This window comes from Planococcus citri, chromosome 4 (genome assembly GCF_950023065.1).
Source record: "Planococcus citri chromosome 4, ihPlaCitr1.1, whole genome shotgun sequence".
NCBI lineage: Eukaryota > Metazoa > Arthropoda > Insecta > Hemiptera > Pseudococcidae > Planococcus > Planococcus citri.
In genome coordinates this window covers 49,717,993-49,739,240 of record NC_088680.1, presented here as the reverse complement: position 1 = coordinate 49,739,240, position 21,248 = coordinate 49,717,993, and the positions used below count along the sequence as shown (strand labels likewise).

The window sequence follows — 21,248 nt, the reverse complement described above, 5'->3', positions numbered from 1 at the left end:
GCTCAAGTGAAATACTGCCATGGGTAGGTATTATGAATTACACTTGCGACCTATCCTAAATTGTCGCAACGTCATTAACGTTAGCAAAATGCTTACCAAAAAAACAGTACCTAGACTTACTGATGTGCCTTTTTCAAGCCAATGAATCTCATGAAATCACTGAATTCAACAGTTTCGTTACTGTTATTAAAAACGATTTGTTTAGGATCAGTGATTACAGAAATTAGAACTAGCCCATGATACATAAATAGGTACCTATCAATGAGAAGTTCTGCGTAACATACTTTGGTAAGTACCTACCTCTCTAAGCTTACTATCAATTTAAAAAGTGCATCTGCACATGTTTTTAATTAGAGGGAAAATATGTATCCAACTAGGTATACCAAAAATGAAAACATTTTTCACTTTTTATTATCTAGAGAAGTCCAACAAACGTATTCTGTTCGAGCGTTAGTTCTTCGTTTTAGTAACGTTTGCGCGCTGTAGACTGTTACTTTAGTATGATACATTCAACATTAGGTCTACGCTTATTGGTCGTCTTCCTATCTCTGGTTAATGGATTACCAAGTTCTTATTTTGAAAACGTATCAAACCTGGGTAAATGGATTTCCTCTCCATTGGTAGGTAATATTTTCAATTAGTCAAGCAAGTAAGTTGATATTGAAAATAATTGCTTAAAAATTTTTATTTGTTTGTAAGAATTCTGAAAACGAAACTGCCGATGTGAAAAACGGTGATCATCCGAAAGAACAATTGCATCGTGTTGTTGATAGAATAAATGATGACGTCCAAGTTGCAAATTCTGATAATCCTATACCAATTGACGATCTTCTGCAGCAATTTGAAAATGAAGTAAGTAAGCCTTATTGTATTCGTATTGCTTAGTACTTATACTTACTTACTTAACAGAAATACAAAAGTGAACCGTTTCAATAATCAGGTAGGTACTTAATTGAGAACTAATTCATTATAGATTGAAAAAAAGGATACTCGTAAGAAGCAGGAAATGATTGGAGCTCTACAAGTAAGATTTTAGAATAATTTTCAACCAAACTGTATTATAACAAAAATGAAAATTATAATTATACATTCTACGTAATTCGTGTTACGTATTTTTTCAATTCCAGAGAATACGAAGAGATATATACGATGATTCCGTTCGACGAGTACAAGTACCTACCTAAACTATATATCCATATAAATTATTTATTTTTATGAAAAAGCAGACAATTTGTGGTAGGTACTAGAGCTGAAAACGGTACTCGCTGACAGCGGGTAACTATCGTATCCGTATCGTAAATTCTCGCTACTCGGTAGTAGCGGGTAGCGAATTGAAAAAATGTCGCACCGGTTCAGGATATAACTAGTAGCGCATTGAATGTGTAGCTGGTGTACCGGCATGACATCATCATTGTCATCAATCATGTCAAACGTCAATCACACAATACGAACGACAGGTGTCGAAGCGTAACTCCTCCCACTTACGCATTATCAAATTTTGGGGTGCGTGCGCAGACCAAGTGCGAAAACTTTCGGGTTGTACTCGCTATACGCTACTATCTATATCCGAATCAACCCGATACAACCACTAGCGGGTTTAGCCGGTATTTTAACCAGATACCGGTAAGCGGGTAGCGTAACCGTTTTCACCTCTAGTAGGTACCTACCAAGTAAAAATCTAATGATGAAAAAAAAATCAATTCTTGTAGGTCTTTTTAGGAGGATTATGGCGCGTTGTTGATCTAGGAATAGCTGGAAGTTTGCAAAGAAAAAGATCAGTTATGTTTTGAAATTTCTTATTACTTACTTGTATGTACTCATATTACCTTAATGTGCTCCAAATTACATGAAAACCACTCAACACGTACTTAATAATGTACAGGGTGTCCAGAAATATCGAGTACCCCTAAGAAAGTTTTTCATTAAAAATATAGGTTGGCAACGTGAAATAGATGCATATATGATTGGTGGAATGTTATCTCTCCAGTCCAACAACCAATCATGTGCTATCATTATTATCATTCACTGTGACCAACCAAAGTATTTTAGTAGAAAACTTTTTTAGGGGTACTCGATATTTCTGGGCACCCTGTAGCACATTACCTATTGACTTATGTAGGTATGTCTAGTTGACATTCAGGAAGCAGAGGTGAGGGTATGTTGATATAGATGTCTTCGTTTTTTGAAAAATGTGTATAGTTTCATATATTTATGGGTAGGTAATTTTATTTTTTTATTTTCTTGAAACCAATAATCATCTTGAGCTTGGATACCTACTTCAAAGGCATAATAACGTCCAAAATTCAATTAAATAGATTCATAGAAATAAATTTGGATTGGGTATCAGCCATCAGGGGTGAATTTTGTACCCTATTTTCACGCTTCTAAACGGATTGACCACCCCCCCAACTCCAAAAAAAAAATCTTTCACATTTGAAATGAAAGTCTTTACAGTAATGATTATTTTTACTCTGAAACACCTACATATGGACTTCCAAATAATATACTTAATATCATTTTCAGGCACAAAGAACAGAAGGAGTATTCCATGCTTTTCTCAATTTGCTTCTGGCAGTCAGTACACGCAGTAATAAAATAATTAACCTACAGCAATCCAAAAATTAATACCTAATCAATTCAACTAAAATGTTTTTAGTTGCACGAATGGTTTTGGAGTTGGTTTAGTTTCGGAAAAGCGAACCATGAGGATGAGGATGAAGACGAAGACGAAGACAGATACGTACATGTAAGTTTTCCTTTTACAATAAGAACAAAATTGCAAGATTTTAATCATGAAAATCGCAAGTAGTTTTAATGTACCGTATGTGTTCTTCAGGAAAACCCACCTCATCATAAAGAAGAACCTTCTGATTCTGATCATTCAGCCGAACCTATAAAAGTAACAACAAAAATCGGTGAAAAGGGCGAAGATCATCATAAAATCATACATAAATTTGAAATCGATCCTTTCTTGGTTAAACTCAACATGGATATTACATGTCGTATTCTAGACGACTCGAAGAAACCTCATAATTCTAGTACTGGAGGCTCGCCTGACTTAGAGAAAAAGAAAGTGGATGAGGTACCTACTACCTACATGTAATTTATGTCTATCAGCTTGAAATTCACTGCATGCATTATTGTATTACCTACACATTACTTATGTAATCTTTTATACTTACCTACTTGTAATCAATTTCACTTTCAATAAAGCATCCTTTAAAAGAGGAAGACGACGATTGGGATTATACCGACACTGAAGACAAAGTGAAATCGGATAAAGAAAGGCCAAAAGATTCAAAACCTCCTCCGCCGGGTTCTGATTCAAAATCTAAACCTTCGCCAATACCACCTGGACAATCAACAGATGCTAAAGGAAAGGAGAAAGATGCAAATAAATCAGACAAGGTTGCTGGCACATGAGTTATCTATGTGTAAAATTGAAAGAGAAAATTTTCAAATAGATTTTTCAGATTCATTTTAGTATAATTCTATATTCACTCAGGGTACTAGACCTGCACCTGATGATATCGATAGACCTCAGTTAACGCGTAGTCCAAGCAACGCTGGCGGTTCTGATTCTCAACCTGTTTCGGGAGGTGGAGATAAGCAAAAGGTAATGTTGCTGTAGAGTAACTTGAGAAAAATTTAATATATTTTTGGAGCATGGCTTCGAAAAAGAAATCAACTGCTCGTTTCAGGTGAAATTTTACCCCAAAATCTTCCCATTCTGATCGCAAAAAAAATCAATCGAAAAATTACTCAATTCAAAAAAATAGGTACCTACCTTAATTTCTTTGAAGAACATTTTTGAAATAAATGCATTTATTTACTTATTTGAAATTGGTAAGGGAAAGAGTGAGTATTTCAAGATTATATCCAAGAATATCTGCATTCGATCAAGTTTTTTTTTTTTACATACCTCGAGAATCGGATTTTCTAAGACACTAAAACATTCATTCCATTTCGTAGGCAAAAAGTTTAAAAGACAAGATACTCTTTTGGAGGACACCTTCATTTCAAGAGTGAGAACGCAAGAGTCTTGTTCGCAATTTTCACTGCTCGACAATACTAACTTTTTTCCAAGGGTAGTTTTTAATTGCTTTCCTGGATGTCTACCTAATTACCTGAAATGTAAATCGATCTTAATTAAAATTTTTAGTCAATTTCAAATATTATAAATGTGAACACAATTCAATAAAATAATGCTCATTGGATGAAATTGTTGCACGAGATACCTGCATGGATTTCTCACTTTTCTATGTACTTACGAGTACTTTTTTACGATTGTGTAATGAGCATACTAAATTATGATCATTTAAACAGAAATAAATATTTCTTGAATTTCTGAGATTTAATTCAAATATGTATTGCCCATAAAATACATCAGATGGCGGTTTCGAAATGAGCGAAAGAGGTAGGTAGGCAAAAAGTAATACAGAATTACAGTTTGCAATTTTTGTTTTGATCCATAAATTTGCACGTTGAATATGCCAAACATTAAAAAGAAAACAACTGAAAAAAAAACACACATCGAGATATAATTAGCTGAATTGCTTGAAAACTTTTTTGCAAATTTTTACCCCCCTCCCCCAGCCTAAATTGCCTAAAATTATAATATTCCAACTGATATTTTACATACGGTATTTACCTTGTAATAACACGTTTCATTATTTTCAATTTTCATACTTGACCAATTTTTTTTTTTTTAAATAGAAAAAATTCGAAGGGAATCCGGTAGACAGAGAACTGCTTGCCAATCCCCCTCCTCCTGGAAAGGTACGTACCTATTTCAAATTAGATACCTAAATTAAGTACCTATTTTATAAGAGCCCAGATGAGATAGGTCATGAAATGTTTGAACTATAACGACTTGATCTGATTTTAGCCATTGAGTTATTCACAAATGAAAAGGATGATACCACAAGTAAGTTACGAGTATTAAAAAGGAACGTTTGATAATTTTTATTGAAGTTTGGTAATTTGAGAATTTCTCTAACAAAGTGAAATTTTGTTTCACAGAAAACTCTTCCTCCAGATGATGACGATGATGAAGATATCGATTGGGGGCCAGGATATGACATCCAGGAGAATAATCCATACATGCCGAACTATAAAAATAAGAATACCCGTAAGTATGAGTAAGGTAGATGGTACCTATCTCCTTTAAAGTATAACTTGCGAGCTTTTTAATATGTAAAACTAGTTTTTAAATGCTCATTCTCGTTTTTTTTTTTTCAAATTATAGCTTGATCCTCGGGTTCAAAAACATTGTTACTTGAAAAGTTCCTGATCGATCCAAGATTTTATTCAAATTAATTTAATTTACCTTGTATATCGGTTTATTTTTTAATCTAAGAATTTAGCTTGGAAAATATTACATTTTTGCAAATAATTTGTAATTTTCTTCAAAAAATTACGTGTTTACGTAAACTTACTAAATTGTACAGTGTCAATGAATTATGTTTAAGTAGGTATTACCACATTTCCACAGAACTCGAGCTCTAAAAACTTCATGTAAGATAGGTAAGTAAACGTTTCGAAAACAATGTCGAAAAATAAATCATCTATGCTCTTTTTTGACTGGTTGAGAACCATATGCCAGCCACACATACGTTTGTAGGCTTGTTCTATTATTTTTCAAAAACATTGTTAGGTACTTTGAAAACTAGGTAAGAAATTGAAAATTATTCATTTGCTACACTGTGAGGATACATTTTACCTCTACGAAATCATGTTAAATATTTTGTACTTCTTTTTGTTCTGTCTGAGTTTAACAAAATTAGTAATAAGCAGATCTGTGTCAGAAAGCAGTACAAAGCTACCAGTAACTTCTGCTGAAGAATCATTATTGAACGAGATTCACGAAAAAGTAAGTTCAGATTCGTTTTTCAATCATCTAGTGAAATTTATAAAAAATGAAAAAGTGGATTTAAATTTAGAAAAATAAAACCCATGATGAGTCAGAGTTGCCAATCAAGGATGAAGACTCTGCCAGGGGTCCTGAGAATAATGAGCCAGAGTCGACAGTACTTCCAGTTGAAAATTTACTAGAGATGGTGCAGATTGAGGTGAGCACCTCTCAACACAATAAAATCAAAATGAAAAAAAGTATTCAAAAAAATCTCAAATTTGAAAAATAAAATCAATAATCGAATAAACAGATAAAAGAATCAGAAGATACGAATAAAACGCAGTACTTCGATTTGCTTACGGTAGGTAAGTCTGGGTAATTTATTAGACACCTTACATTTTGAACAGAGCCAATTGACCTAATTATTTCAGCAAAATACTTTTTTTTATAGCACCTCAAAGAACAACTCGGCGAAGATGCCCAAAAAGTCAAGGTGAAATTGAAACAATAATGAAACTCAATTTCTTTGTAAATCTTCAAGCTCTTGTTAATTTCTTGATAATTTTCTCATCAAACTTATAAATTCAACAGGTGCTTTTTAAGAATGTTTGGAGAGTTGTTGACTTGGGAGTAAGAGGAAGCCCAAGACGTCAAAGAAGTGTAAATTATTTTTACAAATATTTTTAAAAAAATTGAGTTTGAGAATTTATTTATTTTCTCTCGAGTCATTTTCATTATTATTTTTCTTTCAGGTAATGACAATCCAAGGCTTGCTTCAATCTCTAAAAGATCTTTGGAGATGGGTAGGTTGAATGATTGGTTAGATTTTTCGATTTTTTTGGTCTTTTTTTTTATTACTTACCTACCTACTTTTTAATTTTATGAATGGGTACCTATACTTATTGACATTTATTTTATATGAATTTCATCAACTTTTTATCAACTTTCTCTCAATTTTCAGCTGTTTTTGAATCATTTTTGAAATTTTAGGTTTTTTTGTACCCATTACTGATGATTATTAAGCTTTCAAGCTTTATTAATTTATTGTAAATTTCCAGCAAGCTAGTCGATTTTTGTAAAATTTTTGCAATAGGTATTTTACAAAATTTTATACTTATTGTCCTTTTTAAAATATTTTCAAAAATGTTTGACTCAGTTTTGCCAAACAAATTTTAAATTTATCAAAAAAGCCGATCCTTTTGATTCCAGAGAGGGAGATTTTTTTATTATCTTTTACTCATGATGTATCCGCATCCCACAGATTACAATACTACATATTGAAATAAAATAACACCTATATTATTATTTTTAACAGTTTTGTCATCGTATTTTCTCAATGACGACTTGGTACAAACCATATCACAACGAAAAAGTAATTTCACCTCTTTTAACTTTGTTCACAAATCAAAAAAAGAAATAAGTTGACATTTAAAATCAATTTGTATTACATTAGGAAATCAACGAGTTGGATAAATTGGACCACGAAGCGAAAAGAAAACTTCTTGTGAGATATTGTTTCAATAAATAGAACTAATAGCTCAGTCTTTAAAAGTATACGAAGAATTTTTTTTTCAGGAAGCTCATTCTGAAGAAAGAGAAAATTATTATTCTACAACTCCACCTAAAGAAGTAAGAAAATTGAAAACAAAAATACTTATCCATGTAGGGCCCTAAGTACAATTTTACACATTTTGAGTGGGGAATAACTTTTTTTTTATAATTTCAGGAAAAGAAAGGTTAATATTAGTAGGTACTATATTCCTACCACCATCAACATAGACAATATACCAGATACTTTTCAACTGTTCATTCTACATTTTAATAAAAAAAACAACTGAAAATCGTAGCAGCAGAAAATACATAGGTAACCAGTTAGAAAAAATAATTGGTATAAAATTATGGAAACTAAATTAAGTACCTCCTTAGAAATAAAATTTATACGTTTTTCCTTCATTTTGTATGATGTACCTACCTACCTAATGATTTTTTTACCCAAATAAATAAACTGTAAGTAAGCTATTTGGAATTTTGTAGAAGCGCAAGAATAAAATGAAATAAAATAAAAAAGTCGAAAATCGGACTGACTTCACCTCAATAAGTATCAATTTACAAACGCCTGATCGGAAAATAACCAATTTTAGGTTATTTCAGAACCCTTGAAGAGTTCGTTGCAATTTCTTTAAAATAATTTAAAATTGCTCAGGAATAGCCAAAGAAAAAGTTTTGAGTAATTTGTTTGAAATCTGAAATTTTCAACTGGTAAAAATCTTATTCGATTCAGAATGTCGAATCTACGACAGAATTAAATTTTACGCTTTCGAAGTTGATTACAACGCCTTCTAGAGTGATCAAGTAGAAATTGCTGAAGAAAATTCAACTTTTGCTGGATGCTCCATGCAGGTTGGCTCGAAATTGGTGGCTTATATTTGGCCAGAAATTCACTTGTGAGTAATACAAGTAGCCCAAATTATGTTTCAGAGTTCATTTTTCGCTCTTCCACAACAATTTGAAATTCTGGAAAAAACTGAAAACTTCCTGGAAGCTTTAGAATAACCCCAAAAGTGTTTTTTTTCGAGTTGGGAAGGTTGAAATCGAGTAATTGTTCTTATCGATTCGTTCAGTTTAGAAAAGAAATATTTTAGGAAAAAATTAAAAATTTGCCAGTTGCAGTTTTTCTGAATTTTCAAAATATTCAGGAATGAATTTTCACCCTGAAAAATGTCAACTTTATTGGTCCATACTAATTTCGAGCTGGAAGTTGTCTTCGAGAATTGCATTTTTCTACACTGTCTGTTTCCCCTCTCCTTTAATAATGTTTTCTACTTGACTCGACTTTTAAATTTGAAAATATAGGTATAAATAATTTTATGTGCAATTATAAATAGGTTTCTTAAAATTGATACGAGATTTGTTAAAAACTCAAAATGTCCGATTTCTCAAAGTGGAATCAAAGTGGAAATACTCACACCCACAAACTCATTCGCCTGCTCACATAGGCAGGTACGTGACGTAGTATGGTAACTAGGTACATTATCATAGGTATGTACCAGCACTATAGGGTCGGTGTAGCAGGTAAAAGTTTCGGTATTCGCAGACAACAAATTTTTTCATCAACTTGTCAAAAAATGACAAATATTCGTTTTTAGTTTTTTCAACCTATAAAAGTCTAAAGAACGACCTCGCATTTTCTTTCAACATCACAGTTTAGTAATATTTGTGCGCTTTGAATTGATACATGGTCAATATGATACATTCAATATTATACATTTTCTTGGCTGTTTTGCTTGTCAACGGATCACCAAATCTAGGAGGATGGTATTCCTTCACATCAGTAATATCTCAACTACATATTTACTATCATACTTCAATGTGGGGTAAGTTGATGCAGAAATTCTTTCAAGTATCGTCATTTTTTTTGTTTAGGACACTGATCACGAACGATTGGATCATGAAAATGATCACGAATTACCAAAAGAACAATTACATCGTCTGGCGAATGACTCTAACGAGAATATCAAATTTATAAATTCGGATGATTCGCTACCTATTGGAGATCTTTTACGAGAAGTTAAGAAAAAAGTAAGCATATAAAATATTGTTTCTCAAGATTAATTTGACTGAGTACGAATCAATTTTAAATCATACTATGTACCTCATTTTAGCCTAAAAGGAGCCTCAGCAGAGAGAAGCAGGAAAACAAGATTGAGAATCCAGAAGATTCGTTCTCCATTGAAGATCTTCGACATAAAATTGAGAAAAATGTATGCAAAATATTGCATTTTTAAATTAATTCGATGATTAAGTTTATTATAAAACACGCCTATCTACTTCATTTTAGTCTCGTGAAAAAAGCGAAAATAAGGAAGAAGAGGAAATGCAAGTTGTAAATCCGCATGATCCGCTGCCCATTGAAGATCTTTTGGAAGAAATTGAGAAGGTACTTGGACCTATTTGATACCTACCTAACTAATTTCTAATCATAAACTATACCTACCTATCTATTTCATTTCAGTCTGAAGGAAATGACACCGCAGAAAACAAAGAAATGATGGGAATATTGGAAGTGAGTTCATTTTAGATGATCTCGAATGATATTTTTTTTTTTTTTTGGTAGAAACAGATGTTCAAATCAGATATGATTTTTTTTTGTTGCCAATTTCAGCAATTAGAAAATGTTGTGACAGACAACACAAAGACCCAAGCGAATGTAATTACTCATTTGTTAACTAATTGTTACAAAAAGTACTACCTATTGTACCATTTTATGAGATGTGGAAGTGCCTAAAACGTAATTAATTTTTATAGATTCTCATAAAAGGGTTTTGGCACGTAGTTGATTTAGGAATACCAGGAAGTAAGCGAAGAGAAGCAGCGGTAAGTTTTATAGTCAAACAACTAGGAAACCACATTGACAATCACCTACATATTTCACAATTTAATCGTGTGCTGATTATTTTCAGAAAGAACAAACCTTGACTTTATTCGACCGTTTCCTCAGAATTTTGAGAAATGTAAGTACATATTATTCAGGTACAAATTACCCATGCTCTCCAAATCATAAAACAGATTTTTTAATTTTAATAATTTTAAAAATTTCCAGGTTTACGAATGGTTCTGGGGATGCTTCGGTTACGATATGAAAGAAAAAGAGGAGAAAAATGTAAGCATAGTCACGGTTACAGAATACGTGAGTGTATTGCATAAGTCAAATTTTTCAACTCATTTCCCCCTTCTCCCAGTCTAGGTATGTCTAAAATTTATATTCGTTAACGAAATCCGTCATCGACTCATCGTTGGCAAGTGTTTTGCCAGTCGCGTTCGCGTTCACCTTCAACCTTCCTTGGGAAAAACGTCGCATTTTTCTCCTTAATTGTGCAACATTTTTTTTGAAAAATATAACAAGGTCATAAATAATGCGAAACGAACTTTTGGTCGTAATCATCCATAATACACTTTGACTGACTTATGGAATCGTATGAATCACTAGATAATGAACTAAGCCTACCATAGTTTTTTGTAATTTTCAATCCTATTCAATGGGTGTTAGGCTTAGGACTGTTAGGTATTTTAACATTTTTTCCTCATGAATCATATATTTGAAAGATTGAACATAAAGTAGATGTACAGATCTGAAAGGACTTGCATGAATAAAGCTTGATGCAATGAAAAATTTGAGTTTTGCCTCAAGAAATAAAATTTTGCTTGACCAGAATTAGAACTCACGAAAGTACATTGAGAAAGAATATGGACAGAAAACAGAGGCCAAAACTTAATCAAATTTCGTTTTGCTTCCGTTTGTTGAAAAAATTTCGAAATTAAAAATCATCTGGATGAAACAATTTCAGTATTGGGATAATTTTAGGGTATCTTCTCTGCTAAGATAGGTGAATTATCCCTCAGCTTAGATTTAAAAAGTATTCCAAAGGTATTTAAGCAGATAAAAATTTTCCCACTGCTCCAATCACTCTTTGCAAAAAAACAATCACGGTTTACAGCATAAAAAGCTCATATTATTCATTGCCAAACTTACTACCTATAGTATGGTCTACGTATTTCTTGGTTTTCAACGAAAACTTTTCAAATAATTCAGATACCTACCTATAAAAAATATTCTCGAATAAAAGTTATGGAAAACATCAAAAAAGGAAACCAAACAATGATTTTTGAATTCTTTCCCCTCTCTCCAATACGCACAACATACTATCCCAACCAGAAAATAATAACAATTTTTTGGATCGAGTTGAAAAAAAATCGAAATAGAATAGGTATCTTCAAAAATAAACCACCAAACCGAATTTCTGGTACCTACCTGCTGAATTTCATTTCTCAAATTTTTTATGCATTTTAAAAAATTCAACTTTGGCTCAACTCATGGAAAAATCACAATTAATGAAACGTAGATTCAAGATAATTTTGAAGTTTTTTGGCACCCCAATTTGACTTTGGGGCTTTCTTCTGATTAAAAGATGCCAAATCTTATTGACCCTCTAATTTTTCCAGAACTGGGTAATCTAAAAATCTACTGGATGCTCCAAAAAGGCCCAAAACCATCACCAATAGTTCAATGAGAACATGAGTAGAACATGGACCAAATTTTTACCTCTCTACCTCGTTTTTATAAAATTTTGAAACTTTTTATGAAAAATTTAACCCAAATCACTCCGGATGTCTCGACAAAATTACAAAATAAAAAATTAGAACTTTCGCAAAACTTTTAGTAGGGAATTTTTTAAACACTTCGCGACTTCTATTTTTTTTAAAAGGAGGGAGAGGGGTGAACATTTCAATATCTTTGAATATTCCAATTCCAAGGTTTTTATCAGAGGAAGAAGTGAAAAAAATACCTCTACCTACCATCTCCATTTGTGACGCAACCAGCGATACCATACCATATGTCGGCAAAGATTTTTTTCGTTTTATTGTGGTTTCTGGTAGTGTTTTTCTTCCTCTTTTCAATGGTGCAAACAGATTTTCAAAATCTTAAAATCTGACAAATTTGCAAAATTTCAAAGTTGCGTATTTTTTGAAATTCAAAAACCAAAATTCTGAGAAAAACGTTTTTGAAAGTTTGGGTTATTTTTGTAACATTTTTTAAAAAAAGTGAACAGTATTTTTTTTTTTTTGGATTTTCTTCATCTTTTAATGGTTTTACATCATAATATTTTTTTTTTTTGACATTTTTTTATGAAAAGCACTTTTGTAAAACCGGTTTTTCACCACTAAAACGACGTGTTTGAGATCGGTGGGTACACCCATTCCAAAGTATAGGCTTCATATAGTATATGAATCGACAAAAATTTTTTTTTTTGATATTTTCTGACTTTTTCCATGAAAACGCGATTATCTCAAAAAAAAGTTTTCCGACTTATGGTATGGTATCGCTGGTCGCGTCACATTTTTAGTTGGCAAGACATTTTGCAAAACACCTCGCGACCTTTGTAGAGATCGAAGAAGGAGGAGGAAGGGTCAAAAACTCAAAATTTCACATGCCAAATTTAAATATTTTTAAACTTGATTCCAGCATTTTTCTAGAGATGCTTATCATACTTTTTCAACTCAGAAAGGTTGTTTGTTCTTTGAAAATTAACCTACCTACTTGAATATTAATTTTGAAAAAAAGGAATGGGGACGTATTTTTATCTGACTGAAACGAACCACATCGAATATTTCAAAAAAAAATTTGGTTCAGAACATTAAAACAAGAATTGATAAACAAAAGAAGGACTAGCAAGTTGCAGGATTAGTAGGATTGTTGGACGACTTTTTACTTGAATTTTTTTAAAATTTATAAGAAGTCGAAATTGATCGAAAAATGAAATTGAACGCGTAAAATTGGGTTTTGATGTACCAGCTTACCTTTGGATGCTCTTTCAATTTTTCTGATCGACTTGAAAAAATTTTTGTCACTTGGGATGCTTCACTTGTAAGTACCTATAAGTAAGAAAAACCACAACATTACAAATTCGAAAAAATCAATTTGCTAGCAAATTTTTTTTCTTTACTCATAATTTTTCTGTAATAAACCCAAAGTCATATTCTTATTTTTTTACAATAAAAAATGCGAAAAAATGGTTCAAAGAAACGTTGTAGAACATCAAAATGGAGGGATAATGTTCATACTGGTTTTTTTGAAAATAAAATAATCTCGTCCCTGATTTCAAAAAAAGTGAGGAAAGATTTCATATTATGATTCTGGGTGCATTGAGCAGCAAATGAAGATACTGCAACTGAAGGTATGCAGAATCAAATCACAGCTTTGGTAACTAGGAGGGGGAATAGGAGGCCAGCCGGGTACAAAACAACTTTAAAATGTAGACATTCAGTGAGCTAGATGGTCTCTTTTATTTTTTTATGAACTCAAGAATTACTTTTACCTACCTAAATTTAAAACTTATTGATATCAACTTTAAAACTTGAAAACATTTCAATTTCAGTGTACTTCGGACGATGAACTTTGAAGTGATATTGAAGACAAATGTCCATTTTTAAAGACAACTCTTCTTTAACTTGATGTACTTGAAAATTTATTAAAAGTCTTCTTCCAAAGAGAAATTCATTCTTCTTTGTTCAACTAAATTGAGATACAAATCTCATAATTTGCAATAAAATGTGATGTTTTGGTGAAAAAATTAATGCCTGTTTACTTATTCATGGCTCAAAATCAAGTACATAAGTACTTATTGCAAAGGTTTCAAAAAACTGAAAAAAGAGCAACATTTTAGCTCACATTTAATTCAGATCCTCAATAGGAGAATAATTTAAACAAAAACAAAGAAGAAAATGTATTCAGTTGACATGAGAATTTATATCTATATATTTAAAAAATAAACTAGGTACTTATTCGGATACAATATTACATCCACTTTCTGCTTAATACAAATAAGAAAGCTCAGCGATCTTGAGCTTACACTTACTAGTAGGAAACAATAACGGTAATTTTGCCTGCACAAGTCAAACTGATAAGGGGTCCTGCATCCAAGTTTCAAAATCGATGCAATTCTTTTCACTCAAAAATACAAATCATCCTTTTGACTTTCCTGCAGGAAAACGATGGGGATGATACTAAAAAGGAAGGTGAAGAAAAAGATGATGATTCTGATACTGCAACAAAAGGGAAACTCAAAACAGTCGGTAAAGATGGTAAACCATTAGCAGGCACAGGCGATGGAAAAGTTGGAGCAACGGTATTAATTCAAAATAAGCAAACGATTTTTTGAATACCTATGCTTCGCGTTATTTATTTGCACAAAAGGTTGAAGGAAACAAATCAAAATTAAATTTCTTTTAGACGTCTACCTAAATTCCTCAAAACCCATTTTCTTTATGAAAACTGATAAACTCATAGTTGCAAAATCGAGTCTACAGACAAACAATCAAACTATTTTTTAACCAATAATTTGTTTAATTTTTGCTAGGAGGAGGAGAAAGATGGTGGTGATGATGATGAGACTAAAAAAGGCAAATCAGACGTTGTCTTGAAACCTGTGGTAACAAATAACGCGATTAGTCATAGTTATTTATTCTGTAGGCTTACTTGGGAAATAGGATCAAGTATTTCATACTTTTGGCTTTGATTTAATATTTCAGGATCCTAAGAATAAAGACCCTAAAACGCACACAGCCTCGAACGGCAGACTCGTTTACGATGGCGATTGGAAAGATAGTAAAGAACTCGAAAAAGCTATGAAATCTCTCAATGATTTGTCAGTTTTGTTGGATGGAAAGTTGAAAACTCGCGAAGAAGTTGATAAAGAACTGAAAGAAGCACAAGTACAATTATTATTCTAGCGTTATCTTATTGTAACGATGGATGTTTGTATTTCTCCAGTTATGAACCCTGTTTTCATTTGTTTTGAAATAGGATAACAAAGATGTTAACAACAGATTCTACAAGCAATCAGAAAAATTCAAAACTTATAGAGAAGAAGCTAAAGATGTTAGTGAATTGATACAATTTTTACAAAATTATTACATTGATGACTAAATCCATTCATAAAAATATTTTCAGCCTCGAGTATGGACGGAAGAAGAAGCTCTGAAAAAATTGAAAGAAATGGTAAGTTAAGTATATCAACGTTGGGCCCAATTACGTTGGTACCTGAAAAAATTCAGTTAATAATTATTTCAAACTTCTTTCACAGGATGAAGCGTTTGATAAGACAACTGACAAGAAAGAGATGGTGAAAGATATTCTTAGTTTGGTAAGTCAGCAAAATCTCTGCATGAATTATTCAGTATAGATAATTACCTCAACTTAAGAAATTCCATTTGATTACCTATTGATATATATTTTTTTTGATCAGAGTTTGCAACCTTTGTACTACGTTGAAACATACGATGAAATAATGAAGATGATCGATCGATTGGTTCGTAATACAGACAACTTATACCTATTTGATGAATTGTGAAATAACTCACCAATATTTTTATTCAATTTTGTCACTCATAGAAGAAGAGTGGAGTTCCCGAAAAGGATCTGGTGGATGCCGAAGATTCAGCGGTGAGTAATTGGCCCAGGCATACTTTTTTCTACATAATATTATTTACCTTTAATGGAAAATTTATTCGTTAGGTACCTAAGTATAAATAAATTATTAAAACATGATCGTTAATAAAAATTCTGTTTCTTTCACTTTTCAGTACGAAAATATATTGTTCTCTTTGACACACTTGATTCAAAAAACACCAAGGGTAAATATTTTTCATGATTTATGTTATAAATACCTACCTAAGTATTTGATTTTTTTCAAAGTACACGGATTCGGATTCGCAATTCCCATGAAGATAAGTTTAAGGGATTTCAAATTTAATTTTTTGAATGGTAAAGATTTTAATCATTTTAAATCCGATTAATGACAAACTTTGGTAGACATTTCAAAATTTTGGTCCCAAACACTCACAAAGATGAACGAAAGTTGAGCTAGATGTTGTTGAACGAAGAGAAGTGTGAGAGGAGGAAGATGAATTCAATGTTTTTGTTTTTTTTTTGGTGATTTTGTTGAAATGTTACAATTACTTACTACCTACCTATTTCAATTTAAATTTGAATGGAAAAGGAAGAGAACAGAATGATGTGAATTTTTTTCTTCAGAATATTTTTTGAACGAAGTGACTTCTGCCCCTGCGACTCACAAGCTCAGCAAACATGCCTACATAGATTCAGTGTGAATTGCATAATTACTCGGGCGGGGGAAGAAGTAATGGGATTTAATCAAATCAGGAAATTGACCATGCCTGAGTAGATCTGATTTGATAGTGATCAGATGTGACCTGATCTGATCAGGTCTGTTTGATCAGGTCTGATTAGATTGGTTTTGATCGAATTATACCTACCCAACTATGAAAAGATCACGATTCGGCCCCACTTGAATTCAACGAATGCTCGATCAGATTAATTCAAAACTTATCAGGTTTCCTCTGATGGATCTGATAAGCTCCGAACTGATCTAATTCGATTAAAAACTTGATCTGATAAGTTCTGATCAAATCTAGTCAGGTCAACTTGGATCCATGGAATGTACAAATCTGATCAGGCCGGATCAGATTCAATCATTTTCCCATGAGGTGAAGTACTCGTAACTTTTCTTAGAAAGGATCTCCATTATTACCAATGTACGAAATTAAACCTGGTTTCAGTGGTCTGATCTGATCAGATAAGATAAGGGAAATTATCATATTTGAGCATATCTGATAAGATTTGATCAGACCTGAGTTTATGAACAGATCCATATTTGTATCCAGGAAAAAGTAAAGAGATCTGATTACATCCGACCAGACCGGTTTGATCGAGTCTGATCAGATCTGTTTGGATATGTTGGGCCAAAGGCCAAAGCTAATGAGATGTAGTCCATCAGCGTTGGGATCTGATCAAATCCAACCATTTTCCTGTAACTTTTTAGTTTTTAGTCTGCCCTAAGTTAAAATACTTTGAGCTTCTTCATTTCAATTTTTAGGACGTATACCTGCAAGAGAAACACGCCGCCCATGAAAAGATTTCTGAAGAAGAAAAACAAAAACACGGATACGTAAGACTACCTACATAATTATAATTATTACTTTTCAATTCTCGTTTTCAGACGCATTGTAAGCGTGAATTTATATCTACCTACACAATTAATTTTCCAAAATATTTAAAATTTTAGCCTGAAAAATTAACCGAAGAAGCTGTTCTTACAAAATTAGGTGAAATGGTGAGTGTATTAATAATGAAATACCGATATAAAAAGTAGGAATACAAATGCTCAATTTTTGTCATACGAAGATACTTATCTAAGTTACATAATTAAATTTTCATAATGAAAATTTTCAGGAAAAGAATTTCGCTACAGCAGACAAACCAGCGATGGTGAAAGATGTCACTACCATGGTAAGTTTGAAATATAATTTCATAAAGTAAAATTCAAAGGATAATTGAAATAAATTCTAACCTAATAATTATTTCACAGTCTATGCAACCATTTTTACACATTGATACGTACGATAGAATATTCGACGTGATTAAAAAATTGGTTCGTGATGAAATTTACTTGATAAATAATTTCCTACTTAAGTATTAGTAATCCTGGTACGTAATTTAAAATAAATTTTATTCTGCATCAGGTTGAAGCTAAAGTACCTGAGACGGATCTGAAACTCGCCCATGATGCTATCGTGAGTACTTAGTATTTTATTTTATTTTTTTTGTTTTGTAAGTGGAAAAGTGCATGTTTTAATCAAAGGTTTGAGCATGAACGCATTTTTTTCTCGCTTTTTTTTTAGAAACGAGAGTCAAGATTTGTTATAATGGAGAACCTTTTAAAAAGAACTGTGGTAAGTAGAAATGGGCCAATTTTTTCACAACATTGATTCATTTTTTGCACACGAGAGATTATTTTTTGAAATTCATCACCTATGAATAATTTATCCACTCAAGGTATCAGACCAAGAGCTGTACAAAATACAAGTAGAGAAGGCTAAACAAAAAAGAGAAAAAATAAAAGATGTAAGATCATTATAACAACCTATTAACTTACAATTAATTTATCCGTTTGCGATTAATTATTTATACACTTACGATAAACTTACAGCCTCGAGAATTCACCGAAGAACAAGCTACGCAGAGGATTGAAGAAATGGTAAATTATCCGGGTATTTTTATGAAGAAAAAAGGATAAAAAAGTGGCTTACTAATCAAAGAGGTACCTACTTACGTACTTTTCTTCAATTCTGTTTTTAGAAAACCAATTTTGATTCGACAGGAAAAGATGTAATGGTTAAGGACGTCACAAATTTGGTAAGCTCATAAAGTTTGGGATTTGACTGTAAAGAATGCCTTTGATTTTAATACCTACTACTTATACCTCAACATTTCCAGAGTATGCAACCTTTATATCACGTTGAAACATACGACAAACTAGATCAATTTATAGATGATATGGTTCGTGTGATTTTATGATATTTGATTTATACCTACTTACTTTTTACCCATATGCACTTGAATTTATATATAATTTTGATTATTATTCGTTGTGCAGAAGAAAAAGAAAGGAGCTACTGAAGAAGAATTGAAACCAGCTGTTGAATCGCTGGTAAGTTGAGAAATATGTTTTGTGTGATTATACCTATAATCGACGCATTAGCCTAATAATTACTTACCTATGAATTGTTGATTAATCATTTACTCAATTTCTTATACAGAAAGAAGAGAAGGAATTCGCTCTCGAACACGATTTGCAACGAACACGCCAGGTAAATGACGATCTACCTTACTGTTAATTTGATCGCATTGATCACTTTTCACTGATATTAAATGGATACACTTAACTTACTCATTGTTAATATTCATTCATTCACCCTTCACCCTCCATAATTGAAAACACGACCATCGCCTCCCTTATTGAACACCATCAAAAGTTAATTTGAGTCAATATTTGAGTATCTACTTCAAATAAGAAATGAGAAAAATAAGTTTTCAAAAAAATAATAAAAAATAATTTTTTGTAACGACAAAGCTCCGTATAGCTTCCAAAATTTGTAAGAGCATCTAGCAAAACTCACAAGGCAACCTTTTGAGCTGACAGCGATACTCTTCCATTTGAACAAAACAAAGATGGATTAAAAGAGTATGTTTTGAAAACCTTCCACCAATAATTCTAGATGTCTTGTTCATTTTTGAATTTTCTCAAATTTTCAGAACTCCAAAAGTTGAAAAAAAATCTAGTTTATAAGTATGGCAACTATTCAACTACTTAATCTTTTTTTTTTTTTAACAAAATAAAACAAATTGGCATAACTTAGAGCTGGCATTTTTTGAAGAGTATGGAAGTCTTGAAATGAAGCAATTTAGACATGGTTCATTTTAAATATAAATATGAACTATTTTCATCTATACCTACCTACTATTCTCAAAAATTTTCAAAAATTCTAACCTAAAATTTCAGTTAGGGGGGTTTTAGAACATGCTCTGAAGATTCCTAGAGTGAAATGTGTAACTGCCCAACTGCACATTTTAATGTTTTTTTTTTTTTTGAAAAAATGTTGCCCTCTGGAGTACTTAAGTACTCATCTACAGTTAGGTATACATATCTACTTTTGTCAAAATTGTGCTTCAATGTGACCAGATTTTTTTTTCAGAATGTAAAGTACTTGTTTGATTTTTTCTCACCAATTTAGATGAAACTTTCAAACTTCTCAGTTAGAGCAGCTGTTTTTAGAAGCTGCTCCAACGTTCTGCATGAAAAAGGATCAAAATTCGTTTCTCGTTACATATCTCTGTTTTTGATTTTTTTTTCTAAATATGATTTTCAGGGATCCATAGCAAACCAACTGCATGACATGGTAAGGTTTCCATCACTACTTTTAATTTTATGTCTTTTTGTAAAAAAAAAATTAATTCTAAAAAACCTAATCCATTTTTTTCTGTAAAAGAAACTTCGGTACGTTAAACAAGTAGCTTTAACCACAGCTGAAAAACACAATCTATTGAAGGAACTGGAAATACTTAAAGTAATTTACGTTGCCAAATTTTTTAGAATTGAAAACAAAAAGTTACAATTTCTCGCTAAAAATATTCTAATAAATTTCCATGTTAACAGGGACGGCAAGATTTAACAGCAGATGAAGTTAAAAGTTCCAGGAAATTAATTCAACTACTGGTATGCTTAAGTATAGGTTATTTTAGAGTTGAATGAATGAAACGACCGTTCTTTTCTTGAAAATTGTCCATAACTTGATCACTATTATTTTCAGAAGGGAGATGATTTTGAAGGAGAACGCGACAAAGTTGGACCAATATATAACACAATAGTAAGTAGAGATGAATGAATTCAAGTTACAATAGGTATAAGTGATAATCTGAAGAAGTATCCGATTTCGCGTTCTATAAGTATTAAGCATAGACTAAGTATGTTTTTAATTAAATTATTGTTTTTTTTTTCAAGATGGAGAACGCAAAAAGGTATCCTGCGGGTAAAACACAAATAAATCCCGGGAATTGGGTCACAAATGTGAATCCGAATGATTTTGTACTAGGAAAAGTCGTAGATGGAAAAGTAGTTAAAGCTTAAGATATAATTTCATTCCAGTTTAGCCCATATTTATGCTTGTAACTATAATATATCTACCTATCTACGTAATATGTATAATATTTAAGCTAAATAGTTGTTGTTGTATAGGTGTAGGTACCTATCTAGTTAGTAAAATGAGATAGGCATCCAAGTAATAATTTTGTTTTGTGCTCAAGCAGGTATGAACCATAAAGTGCATAGAAGACCGAAGTGTGATAAAAAGTTGTATTAATGGCTCTAAAAGGTCTTTTTTCAAGTTCAATATTATCAATACCTTAAATAAACAAATAATAATATGTACCTACCAAAGTAAGAATGTAATGAAATGGAAAATAAACATTTTCAGTTGA

The 21,248-nt window shown here is 31.9% G+C and overlaps 3 protein-coding genes across 6 annotated transcripts; all 3 read left to right on the top strand.

Annotated features, from left to right (window-relative positions):
* Nucleotides 1-555: 555 nt before the first annotated feature.
* LOC135845195 (uncharacterized) lies at nucleotides 556-5,253 on the top strand. Its single transcript, XM_065363662.1, has 14 exons — nucleotides 556-597; nucleotides 700-852; nucleotides 974-1,024; nucleotides 1,128-1,172; nucleotides 1,710-1,778; nucleotides 2,524-2,574; nucleotides 2,657-2,746; nucleotides 2,837-3,082; nucleotides 3,214-3,408; nucleotides 3,506-3,616; nucleotides 4,717-4,779; nucleotides 4,889-4,927; nucleotides 5,023-5,131; nucleotides 5,249-5,253. The coding sequence occupies exons 1-14, from the start codon at nucleotides 556-558 to the stop codon at nucleotides 5,251-5,253; spliced, it is 1,269 nt and encodes a 422-aa protein (XP_065219734.1).
* Nucleotides 5,254-5,630: 377 nt separating this feature from the next.
* Nucleotides 5,631-7,725, top strand: LOC135844851 (uncharacterized). The gene is made up of 10 exons (XM_065363230.1): nucleotides 5,631-5,872; nucleotides 5,943-6,071; nucleotides 6,165-6,215; nucleotides 6,306-6,347; nucleotides 6,446-6,514; nucleotides 6,607-6,657; nucleotides 7,170-7,226; nucleotides 7,308-7,358; nucleotides 7,430-7,483; nucleotides 7,581-7,725. The coding sequence occupies exons 1-10, from the start codon at nucleotides 5,735-5,737 to the stop codon at nucleotides 7,593-7,595; spliced, it is 657 nt and encodes a 218-aa protein (XP_065219302.1). The 5' UTR covers nucleotides 5,631-5,734; the 3' UTR covers nucleotides 7,596-7,725.
* A 1,212-nt stretch (nucleotides 7,726-8,937) lies between these two features.
* On the top strand, nucleotides 8,938-21,248 carry LOC135844120 (centromere-associated protein E-like). Of its 4 annotated transcripts, none has more exons than XM_065362240.1 (34): nucleotides 8,938-9,185; nucleotides 9,278-9,433; nucleotides 9,517-9,615; nucleotides 9,693-9,791; nucleotides 9,867-9,917; nucleotides 10,017-10,061; nucleotides 10,160-10,228; nucleotides 10,315-10,365; nucleotides 10,455-10,514; nucleotides 14,770-14,841; nucleotides 14,942-15,124; nucleotides 15,216-15,290; nucleotides 15,363-15,410; nucleotides 15,496-15,555; nucleotides 15,658-15,720; nucleotides 15,804-15,854; nucleotides 15,995-16,045; nucleotides 17,308-17,379; nucleotides 17,497-17,544; nucleotides 17,664-17,720; nucleotides 17,800-17,862; nucleotides 17,954-18,004; nucleotides 18,113-18,163; nucleotides 18,267-18,335; nucleotides 18,421-18,468; nucleotides 18,570-18,626; nucleotides 18,708-18,770; nucleotides 18,868-18,921; nucleotides 19,031-19,081; nucleotides 20,141-20,170; nucleotides 20,261-20,338; nucleotides 20,428-20,487; nucleotides 20,582-20,638; nucleotides 20,773-21,248. In XM_065362240.1, exons 1-34 carry the CDS (start codon nucleotides 9,090-9,092, stop codon nucleotides 20,896-20,898), a joined length of 2,364 nt encoding a protein of 787 aa, XP_065218312.1. In that variant the 5' UTR covers nucleotides 8,938-9,089; the 3' UTR covers nucleotides 20,899-21,248. The 4 variants fall into 4 exon arrangements, with proteins under 4 accessions (XP_065218312.1, XP_065218311.1, XP_065218309.1 ...); XM_065362239.1 differs by having other exon boundaries at nucleotides 10,455-10,541; XM_065362237.1 differs by lacking the exon at nucleotides 14,770-14,841 and adding an exon at nucleotides 14,398-14,538 and having other exon boundaries at nucleotides 10,455-10,541.